This window comes from Phycodurus eques, chromosome 19 (genome assembly GCF_024500275.1).
Source record: "Phycodurus eques isolate BA_2022a chromosome 19, UOR_Pequ_1.1, whole genome shotgun sequence".
NCBI classification, from domain to species: Eukaryota; Metazoa; Chordata; class Actinopteri; order Syngnathiformes; family Syngnathidae; genus Phycodurus; species Phycodurus eques.
Window position 1 is genome coordinate 6,538,304 of NC_084543.1, and position 12,201 is coordinate 6,550,504.

The 12,201-nt window shown below is 41.0% G+C and overlaps 1 protein-coding gene across 2 annotated transcripts in view; it reads left to right on the forward strand.

Moving 5' to 3' along the window:
• Positions 1-12,201, forward strand: part of LOC133417916 (ankyrin repeat and fibronectin type-III domain-containing protein 1) — a 135,481-nt gene that overhangs the window by 75,021 nt on the left and 48,259 nt on the right. For both annotated transcript variants that reach the window (XM_061706140.1, XM_061706141.1), the window contains exon 5: positions 8,847-8,887. In XM_061706140.1, coding sequence (XP_061562124.1) covers positions 8,847-8,887 — 41 coding nt within the window. The remainder of the gene's footprint in view (positions 1-8,846; positions 8,888-12,201) is intronic.

The window sequence follows — 12,201 nt, forward strand, 5'->3', positions numbered from 1 at the left end:
CCATTGTGTAGCTGGGAAGAGAAATGGAGTCGGGGTTATTTTTAAAGAAGAGTTGGCTAAGAATGTCTTGGAGGTGAAAAGAGTATCAGATCGAGTGATGAGGCTGAAATTTGAAATTGAGGGTGTTATGTATAATGTGATTAGTGGCTATGCCCCACAGGTAGGATGTGACCTAGAAATTTATGAAATTCTGGAAGGAGCTAGACGAAGTAGTTTTGAGCATCCCAGACAGAGAGAGACTCGTGATTGGTGCAGATTGTAATGGATGTGTTGGTGAAGGAAATAGGGGTGATGAAGAAGTGATGGGAAAGGAACTTGGAGGGACAGATAGAGGTAGACTTTGCAAAAAGGATGCAACTGGATGTAGTGAACACTTTTTTCCAGAAGAGGCAGGAACATAGGGTAACTACAATAGCGAAGGTAGAAGCACGCAGGTGCATTACATCTTGTGCAGACGATGTAATCTGAAGGAGGTTACCGACTGTAAGGTAGTTGTAGGGGAGTGTGTGGCTAGACAGCGTAGGAGGGTGGTGTGTAAGATGACTCTGGTGGTGGGGAGGAAGACAAAGGCAGAGCAGAGAACCATGTGGTGGAAGCTGAGACATGACGAGTGTTGTGCAGCTTTTCGGGAAGAGGTGAGACAGGAGCATCTTCCAGAAGACTGGACCACTGCAGCCAAGGTGATCAGAGAGGCAGGCAGGAGAGTACTTGGTGTATCTTCTGGCAGGAAAGGAGAGAAGGAGACTTTGTGGTGGAACCTCACAGTACAGAAAATCATACAAGGAAAAAGTTTAGCTAAGAAGGAGTGGGACACTGAGAGAACAGAGGAGAGCCGAAAGGAATACGTTGAGATGCGACATATGGCAAAGGTAGAGGTGGCAAAGGCCAAACGAGAAGCATATGATGTCATGTATGCCAGGTTGGACACTAAAGAAGGAGAAAGGGATCTATACAGGCTGGCCAGACAGAGGGATAGAGATAGGAAGGATGTGCAGCAGGTTAGGGTGATTAAGGATAGAAATGGAAATATGTTGACTGGTGCCAGTAGTGTGCTAGATAGATGGAATGAATACTTCGAGGCGTTGATGAATGAGGAAAATGAGAGAGAAGGGAGAGGCATTATTTGCCTTGAGGATGTTGCCTTGAGGATGTTGATGAGAAAGTGTCTTCGTAGCTCTAGAGAAAGCCTATGACAGAGTACCCAGAGATGAACTGTGGTACTGCATGCGGAAGTCAGGAGCGGCAGAGAAGTATGTTAGAATAATACAGGACATGTACGAGGGCAGCAGAACAGTGCTGTAGGTGTGACAAACTAATTTAAGGTGGAGTTGGGACTGCCTCAGGGATCAGCCCTAAGTCCCTTCCTGTTTGCAGTGGTGATGGATAGACTGACAGATGAGGTTAGACTAGAATCCCCAAGAATCATGATGTTTCCAGATAACATTGTGATCTGCAGTGAAAGCAGGGAGCAGGTGGAGGAACAGTTAGAAAGATGGAGGCATGCACTGGAAAGCAAAGGAATGAAGATTAGCCGAAGTAAAACAGAATACATGTGCATGAATGAGGGGGGGGGGGGGGCGGAAGTGAGGCTACAGGGAGAAGAGATAGCAAGGGTGGAGGACTTGAAATACTTGGGGTCAACCATCCAGAGCAATGCTGAGTGTGGTCAGGAAGTGAAGAAACAGGTCCAAGCAGCTTGGAACAGGTGGAGGAAAGTGTCAGGTGTGTTATGTGACAGAAGAGTCTCTGTTCGGATGAAGGGCAAAGTTTATAAAACAGTGGTGAGGCCAGCCATGATGTACGGATTAGAGACAGTGGCACTGAAAAGACAACAGGAAGGAGAGCTGGAGGTGGCGGAAATGAAGATGTTGAGGTTCGCTCTCGGAGTGACCAGGTTGGATAAAATTGGAAATGAGCTCATCAGAGGGACAACCAAGGTTCGATGTTTTGGAGACAAAGTTCGAGAGCGCAGACTTCGATGGTTTGGACACGTCCAGAGGAGAAATACTGAGTATATTGGTAGAAGGATGATGAGGATGGAGCTGGCAGGCAAGAGAGCCAGTGGAAGACCAAAGAGAAGGTTGATGGATCTCGTGAGGGAAGACATGAGGGCAGTTGGTGTTCGAGTGGAAGATGCAGGAGATAGGCTTACATGGAAAAGGATGACGCGCTGTGGCGACCCCTAAAGGGACAAGCCGAAAAGAAAAGAAGAAGTGCATTAAAGTTGGATGTACGGGGGGTAGGAAGTTGTCATAAATAAGCTTGCGATATTTAAATCTAAATTCCCTGGGATCAACTTGATACGATGACATTTTAGACAGCAGACATCCAGTCTTCCTGACAATTGTGCACAGTGTTCCCTGGTGTATTGCAGTTTATCATTCACAATTTGAAGCAATAATTTGAAATGGGTTTTTACAGTTTCTAGGCACTCCCCTCCATTCTGTATGAATCTTTACCTTTTGAACATTTCCGACACGTGTAGTTGTCTGCCTTCACTGTAGTACCGTGCTGGCAGCACTGAGTTTTACTGGAAGAGATGCAACGTAATTTCGGCGCAAGAAGAGGAGCCAGAGCTCCAGTTGTAGTCTTTGTTCCCATGCCCGTGTGTATTGTTGTATACATTGTTGTGTGCTGTGTTGCTGCGCAGTGTGTGCGAAAGTAAAGCATGTGAAAAAGGTAAAACTACAAAAAACATTTTTTTCCCCCTTTTGCTCGCAAATTTTCATTTATTTCGGTTGGATCTGGATTGTATCCCCTGCGATAAATGGGGGTTCACCGTGTTTCCGTTTGGACTCTTGGATGCACCAAACAACAATTTGGCTCTAGTGCAAGAGTCGTATGATTCTATGCATGAACAAATTGGTCAAAATTTGACTTGACTTCACAATTTGAAACATGGAACTAACCGATTGTTTTTCTACCGACATGAATGTCATCAGATAATAAGCCACTTCAACGGCCGTCCGCAGTCAGCACAACTGAACGGTTGCACGGAGCCACAATAGGGAATATGCAAATTTGTTGGTTTAGTGCTGACTGTGTAAACTGCCGTTCATTAACCGTAATACTGTCAAAATGTTATTCTCCCTTTAATGAACAAAAGGTTTTATATATATATATATATATATATATATATATATATATATATATATAAAACTACCTTTGCACAACACATTGTTGAGTGTTTTTGTGGCTAATCCTGAAAGTGGTTTAATGCCACAGATTCCATAAGCAAGTTAAATGAGAACACAGCTAGTTAAAGGTCTCCACTACACGTGCATCCTCAAATCTTCACAACTTCTGCATCACTCCGGAATTTGTCTTTCCCCCCCTCCATCATTTTCTAACGGCTACTGTGTTTATAATGAGCATTTGCTCCTACTCTCCTCCCCTCATCACCACCTATTCTCTCACTCCGGTTCCCCCCTCCTCTCACTCTTGTCCTCCCCCTATTTTCAGTGTGTGCAGAATTGGTAGAAGCTTATTGCCTAGCAACCACAATTAAAGTACAACAAGTCAGTGGCGGTTGCAGCCACCATCGAGGCGAGCTTTGCAAAACCTCCGTGTGAGCGGAAGGAGGAAAATGTGACGGGTTGGCTCGGGCTGAAGTTGAGCAGGTGCACCGCAATTAGAGCCGCCAACCGGAGCGGCATTGAGAGGTCTTTAGGGGCAAAAAAAAAAATAAAAAATCTGAAAGGGAAGAGGCGGGGAGAGTTGGACTCAACAGGTATGTATGCACGCATCAATTAATGTGGGTAAAATAAAGGTATTCGGTAAATGGCTTTTGCTCGTGACTGCTTAAGGATTTTGTGTTTGCTTCTGAGGCAGAATGTGCATAAGCAGCTGATACTTTTGATGCATTTGGCAGGAATGCGGCGTGTTGTCACTCTCATTTCACAGTTGCGAGGGAATGCAATGTGTTCGCTACCTGCCACGTGTGAATAAACTAACGGCTCTGATTGCATTCAGTTGAATTTATGTGCACTAAGTGAGTATTCTAGCTCCCTAGTAGCAGCAATCTCTCAGTTAATTGATTTTGTAATCTCTCTATATCTAATTGAAATGGCACATTAACGTAGCTGACTACAATGTCTGTTAAGCCGGCAGGTGCCTTCTGACAGTCTTTTGATGTTAATTAACTGTGACGTATCCTCACTTTTCAATGTACAGCATGTACAGATAAGAATTGTAGCCTCCCTGTTCTAATTGATTTATTTTTAGGCATGCAGCCTACGGTGAAGGAACTATTCTTCAATTAGGGATTCCACAAGTGTACTCCAACATCCAATGTATTCAATTGTATTGGTCTTTCATCATTTATTTTGTTTTTTAGCAAGGGAAACCTCTTTCATTGGTCCCTTTTAGAGGCTTGTTAATGCTGAAGTTCCAATTAAAGGTCATTTGATCATGCATTCAGTAAGTGCACTCCAGAAGCCTGCAATCGAAATGTAAATACAGTATAGAATATCTGCCCAATATACGGTGAGCTTCTGCCAAGCGCTTGGGTATTCTGTTGGACATCTCATTTGCCTGTGGATTTGGTGTTTTCCCACCATTGCATAGATAGTGGAGAGGTCAAAAGCAAATAACAGTACCCTGCCTACATGTGATTCTCAATCAGCATGCGTCATGTATATAAATCACCATGTTATAATTTTATAGGCATAAGTCATGCTCTGTTGATATTTATTTATTTTTTTCAGGTCGTTCAGCACTGTGTATATATTTAAAATATAATATATTTTTAAAAATGCTTTCAATTAATGCAGGCAGAAAATAATCCTCCTGCCTTTCAAATGAAGGACAAGCACCTGCCGTCATCCCTTCTGGATGAGTGGCACAATCTGTGGGCACAGTGGGGGAGCTGGAAGGTGTAAGGTCAACCACTCTGTATGACATATCCTGTCCCCACCGGGAGGCCGACAGCCATACGCAGACGTACGCTTTACACATAAACAGGAGTCACTGCACAGCTACAAGCGTCAGTTGGGGAAGCCACTTATTGATCTAAATGCCATTGTGCTAATCGCATTAAAAGAATAGAACACAACACTGATTGTTTTGTTTGATGCCTTAACAGTGGCGCTCTGTTGAAATTTAAAGTTTTGGTTATATATTTGCTCTTTTATAAAAGGTTAATACTGGTTAAACACTATAGAAGATTTAGATAAAGAAAGATGTGGTTGTCCAGTTAGTTCAAATTTTCCAAAGTCACCATGTTAATGTTGATTTGCATTTGTGTTGCTACATAATGTTGTTGTCATCTGTCTCCATACTTAATAGCTGCAGTGGCTCACTATTGCTATGTGATCTGTTTGTGTCCATCTTTTGTTTTTTTCCGTTTCCCTGGGCTCCTTGGTGCACTCTATGAAGCCAACAGTCTCACACTTTTTTAAATTTTTAAATTGGATCGGCAAATTGGTACAGCAGTTAAGTCCAGCTTTTTTCTACCTCTGACAGCTGGCAAAGGTGAAGCCTTTTTTTTTTTTTTTTTTTTTTTTTTTTTTTTACACAGCAACAGTAAGCCATGCCTTCATCAAACCTCGGCTGGATTGCCGGAATGTACTTTACGTTGGAGTAAGCCAGTCCTCTCGCAAAGGTCTGCAGTGAGTTCAACGTACTCCCGCTCGTTTTAACTGGAACACATAAGAGGGAGCAAATAACTATCTATTGTGGCGTCCTTCCTCTAACTGCTGATGCATTTTAGAGTTAATTTTAAGATTCTGCTATTTGTTTTTAACTCGTGAAAGGGTCTGGTTTGATTTGGTGGCTGTAACATCAAAGGGAAACTCCACAACCTTCTGCTTGTTTCCATCTGAAGTGTCCTTTTTTCCAAATATTGGATAATACCCCCATTAAAAAATGCTGTTGCTTCTTCTTTTAAAGAAAATAAACAGTGGTCACTAAAATAACTTAAAACTGACAAGCCCGGGATTTGACAAACAAGAAGGAGGAAGGAGCACATCCTTTGGAGAGATGAGACAAAACTGATACAGACAAGAGCCGCAAAACTGAAACATAACAAAAAGAAACCCCAAAAAAAAAAACAGAACACTACCATTGTGTGAGCCTCTTTTCTGTTCTGAGGCTACTTTGCTACATCGGGCACAGAGTGTTCTGAATCTCTGCAGGGTACAATAAAATCTCAAGACTATTAAGGCTATCTCATGAAAAAATGTGCTACCTAGTGTCATAAACTTGGTCTCAGGTGCAGGTCATGGTCGCTCCAGCATGATAAGAATGGCTAAGAACGAAACAATGGACTATTCTGGAGTGGCCTTCGCTAATCTAAATACTGTTGAACAGCTGTGGAAGGAGCTGAAACATGCCGTCTGGAGAAGGCACCATTCAAACTTGAGAATGATACTGGGTTCAAAATACCTACCGACAGGTCTCATTGAGACCTCCTTACTTACATTTGTCAATTTCAATATATAATATTGAAGTGACCAGTGTATCGTTTTATTTCTTTAACGTAAGGGTACCAACATTTCAATCGTGGAAGTGTCATGTTGAAAGCTTGTTGGACTTTGTAACTATGCGGGTGTGACAAAGCCCTGGCGTTTGTGAACTAGTAGCTTTTCACTAATGGATCAGATACAATACTCAAGAGATACAATTACAGAGGATGAAGCTATTGAGGAAACATACCAAATGGTACAATATTGATTATGCCTGTCATTTATTAATTTTTTTTCTTTGTTTGTTGTTTGTTTGTTTCTCCATTGCGTGACCCAACTAGCAACTATGGTCGAAAAAGTCTAGTCAGTAAAATCTTTATTTATCATACACCCATTCAAATGCTTTATAATTCGACCAAGTCAAAAACCATACTGCTTATAAATGATCTCTATTTACTCTATACAAGAAAACCAACTGAACGCCACGTGCAAGTACGTGGCGACAGAGGCAAAGGAAAGAAAATCCCTCGAAGCAAGTAACCTCGAACAGAACCCAGGCTCTGTGGGGAGACAGTCTGTCTGAGAGATTGAGTAGAGAGACTGAGCGTAGAAAGAGAGGGAAAAACTGGATAGAGGGGTTGAGCAGCTGGGGGATGTGACGGGAGAACAATGGGCACAACAACAGTCATATCAACAACAGAAATAGTCCCACGATTCTAGAAACAATGACAATAAAACAGGTTAGTAACGTACTAGATGGATGGGGAGAACTCGAGAGAAGAGAAGAACAGGTTTGGTGGGTCAAGGGAGATCCCCTGTCAGTCTAGGCCTACGCCAGCATAACTAAGAGATGATATAGGACAAGCCTGATTCATCCCTGGCTATAAACTTTATCAGTGAGGAAAGTCATAGCAAAACAATTGCAGAATAACGGTTTTTATCTAAAGTCGGGTCACTCCTATCCCAAGGCACCACTGTATTCTAAAAATAAAATATAATACCCACAAAGAATATTTTGGGCAGTAAGTGGAATACACCCTGGGCAGAAGTGTGTCGAAGATCATATATATATTGAGATCATATCACACATAACAAGGAAGATAAATGCAATGTGTGTAATCAACATGTACAATTGCCAACGCAAGGTAATGGATCGATGTTAACAAATTTAATACAGCCTACCATCGCTATTGTAATGGCCCTCAAGTGCTCAAGGATAAACACAAACAAACGGGAAGACAACAAACACGTAATAAGCACATTCATACATGAGTCACTCAACACGCAGTTGACAGCCAGCCAACTCTGCACAGATTTACGGACACCCACGTCACTCGTCAGGTCATTCTCAGCCTTTTAAAGTCACAGATACAACAGTAGAACGTGAGGATGACGACCCCCATATGGACAAAAATAATACCTGTACCTCACATGCATGTTGTTAGAATGATCAAAATCATTTTTAATTTGATTGATTGAGCGGATCATCGGTAGAATACTTAAAAATGTTCGATAGCTGCAGCCCTCGTGTGTTGTCTTTTAATAAATTGTCCTTCTTGAATGAGGCTTGTTTTGTAAAGTGGCAATAATGGATCCATCACTCAGGGATGTGACTTGTCATGGATCACAGCACTGCGGCATGATAAAAATCCCAAGCGGTGAAAGAATTTTGCTCCAAAAGTGTCTTCAGCCTCAGGCCAGTTATGTGTGTGTCGACGTGTAGGTGTGCGTGTATATATGCACACTTCAATCTCGTCCATCTCAGCGTGTGTCCCATCTGAGAACTATAAACCTCCAGAAGATGATGACAGCAAGGGGAAAGTATGCGTTTATCCGCACCTTTTTGTATGGCGGTGTATGTTTGTGTTACTGTGTGTTGGCAAGCTGTCTTTACTGAAGGAATGCACTCAAAAACTCCATTGAGCAAAGCTGGCGAGTTGTATTTCTTGTTTTGTTTTTTTCCTTTGTGTCTGTGTTATTGTAGGTCACTCAACTCTGTCACCAGAGAAATTCTTAAAAAAAAAAAATTATCTTGACGTCTTCAGCACAAAACATGCTTGAGAAAATCGTGTCTGATTTTTCATTGCAGACAGCTTCATGAAGCATGTAATTGGTTCTTACATTTTAGCACCGTAATAAAAGTCCAGAACAGGAGACGTCATGAATTTTCACAAGTGCACCACCTTTTTGCTCTTCGAAACATGCATTCATTGGTTGATTAGCAATTCAGCAATGCTCACATATTCACACTCTAGTCCAAAAATAATACCTGAATGATAATAATAGATTAATATGACATCTTTAAAGCACTTTTGTTGTACATCTGCTGTTACATGCCCTCTTCTCTACAGTTCTATACCACAAATCCAGCTATTTAGAGCAATTGAGAAAATACAACCCAGAACTTCCTGATTCTAATGTTTACTTTGTGCTTATTTACAGAGTCTGGGCTCGGTTGATCGCAAGGAGAATCAACACAAGAAGTGAGTACTATTTATTTGTCTGTGTGGAGTAATATTTTAGTAATGAGTAAATGTACATTTGCAAATGACAACTCAAATCACTGTTTTGTTTGGTCGCAATCAGCCAAACTTAAAAATTCAGACCTTTACTGTCATGCTATGCTGTACAAAAAGATGATCAACAGTTACACTTATATTCACTCACATATTAAAAAGTGGAATAAGTGCATTATTAAAATAAAATGTAAAAGTCAGTGTATTCAAAATATGCAGAAAATCATAAATAACTCTATAACACATATATCAATAATAATAAATATATACGTTATACTGGTTGGCCATCAAGTCTCTTTATCACAAAAACAAATGAATAGACACATCGGTGGAAATGATTACAACATAATATATAGAGGTCAATATTTGGGATAAGTTGTGATTACATTGAGTCATTAATGCTTTATTAAACATGAAAAGTAACATTTCCCACAAATGCATCAGTCACTTTTTCTCTGTTCTGCTCAGCTTTCCCTAAGCTCATTAATAGCATTTTTCTCCATGTTCTTGCCAATTACACTTTATTTTTACTCAACATCTTTATTTCTGATGTCGAACGCGTTATTTCCATTGACTGTTGAATATAGAAGATAGTTGATGATTGAAAAATGAAAGTTATGATTATGAGTTATATAATGTCATTTGTCTGGGGTGAGTTTTGTTCTGAGAATGTTCCACTTACCTTTCCTGTCACTGGCAATGGAATTTAGCCTCATAAAACTATTCAATTCAGTTTCACTTACTGTAAGTGCTTATTGTACCAGCTTGGGAAAGAAGCGCAATGATCATTTAGAAGTTCGACATTTTGAAATACCTCCTACCGACATTTGTTACAAGTAACAGAAATGGGAAGACAATAAAAGCAATAACAATCAGGTTAAAATACTCAAATCAATAAAAATCAAACCAGTAGAAATAATTGTACAGTCATATAGACAACCCTCATCCTATTAGTGTAAGTAGTTCCCCAGTGGGCCAATCCAAGGCAAATTCAACTGGAAAGATATTTATATTTCCAGTCTACACATTGAGGATTAATTACAAACGTGGTAATGGTGGTAGAAAAGGACGCTAGCTCAGCGGGCTGAGGAGTCTGCTGCTGGCTGACTATTTGAGGGATATATTATTTGTAGATAATTCATGTATTTGTGCTTGCGCTCTTAAATCCAACTCCAAGTGTGTGTGTGTGTGTTTGTGTGTGTGCATGTGCATGTGTGTATGTGTGTGTGTGTGTGTGTGTGTGTGTAGTAGTAGTAGTAGTAGTAGTAGTAGTAGTAGTAGTGGTAGTGGTAGTGGTAGTGTTGCAATGCTATGAACAACATAGAGAGTCCAGAAAGTGAGATGACGTGTGACATTTTCCACTTTGGTTTCAACACAACACACACACACACATAAAACAATTTTAAAAAATATAGTTTATTACACCCTCCCGCAATTTAAACACTTTTTAAAACACATTTTTAAACACATCATAAACTTATTTGAACACACAATAAAATGATTTCCATGACTATCTGGACATAGTGTCTGTTTCTTAGATTTGTGCTTTTGAGAGGGAGTTCTCACACACCAGAAATTCATCTGATAGTCGTACATCTGGTCAGGGGCTAAAACCCACCACCTGTCCAACTCTGTACGGCACGAATGACAAACTCGACCGCACCGTTGGCCATTAAAAATGGGCTTAACTCCACAGTGCACGCCAAGCTTTAGGGTCATGATTGTTGTTCTGTCATCTTTCATGGAATTATTAGAAGAGTAAAGCTAAGCAGTCAGTGTCAGTCAAGACTTAATAACATCTTTTCCAACAAGAAAAGTCTTCTTCCCTTCAGAAATAAGCTCATGTTCTGACAAAACTGCTTCCATTGCAGAAAGGCATTGATTTGGTCCGACCATTCTATACCTTATCAGATTGAAGCTTGTAAAAATTGCACAACTATTGTCTTCTCACAAATCCGGCTGCCTCACGAGGTTATGACTCTGCAGCTTTGTTCTTCACCTTCATAAATCTTACGGACCAAGGTTATCAGGAGCCATGTTTCTGTTCTTCCCCGTGTCCTCTGAAGTTCCCAGTGTTGGAGCTCTCTTTCTCGTCACGCTCCATGGAGTTGTAAGATTGGAAATGTGCAGGATGATGTAATCTCCTCCTGCTCTTAGCGTTAGGAAGACCATTAGTAGTAACGTGCAGAGACATTCCCTCTTCGATACGTAAACCCCAAAATGTCTGTGTGTTTATTGTAAGATACTGGACCATACGTCACACTTTTGAACTTGGAGAAAGACAGAAAGTAATGTTCAGGCCCTTTTTGGCAGAAATAGCAAAGGTAATGTCTTTCCCGGCTGAAAACAAGAAAGACATTTTATGGCAAAACCCAAGCTTTTCCTGTGAATTAGCTGTTTAAATTGTAACTGGATTCCCCTAAATGTTCTGTCCTTAAGAGAGCCCTTTGGACATCACGTGAAATGCAAAACACGTACACTTATCCCCACAGTCTGCTGGCTCGACTGATTGGAATCTTGACGCCGTCCTCAATTGTGGCTAGACGGGGTAGTGCAGGGGTGCCCTGTGTGTTTCTCTTTTAAGCTTTTTCAAGACCAAAATCATAATACCAGAGGAGGGTCCACCTTCTTCGGGCCAATCTTTTTAAAAGAGAGCTGGCTCAGATGAGAGACAGGCGTCAAAATCCACAAGGAGACCCACTTAAACTATTCAGACATTAAATTACAGCACATTCATTGCAAATTGCGACGACATTTAACTCTGCATCTCACCAGCCAGCCAGAAGTCCGTAAACACTCCGCAGCAATGCCTGGACACAACACATAGTTAAACTCAAGCCTCCACAAGGTTTTATCAGCTTTTTTTGGGTTGGAGAAGAGGCCAGCTGGAGATTTTTGTGGCAATTCCGCAATGCAATTTGGTGGTGTTACAATTTGATGGCATGTGCTGGGGTTTCTTGGAAATATTTTGAGTTTATCTTGGATAATAAGTGTTCATTGTATCATGTCTCTGTGCTGGTATTACATTATAGAATTCTGCAGCATGTTCTGCAGGGGTTCACACCGCTGTGATAACTATTATATTACTCCCAACCATTTCCCTCCAAATTACATCCAGGTTATTATCTCAACCCACCTAACCATAGCAGAGTGGAATGATAAGGTTTTGCCCTTGCACTCTGAGTGCTACAATTCTCTAAGCTACCGTTTCTGATAACCCGCTGGCTTCCATGTATTTGTCATCAGTGTTGAATTTGCTGCAGATCCATCACGTGTACTGT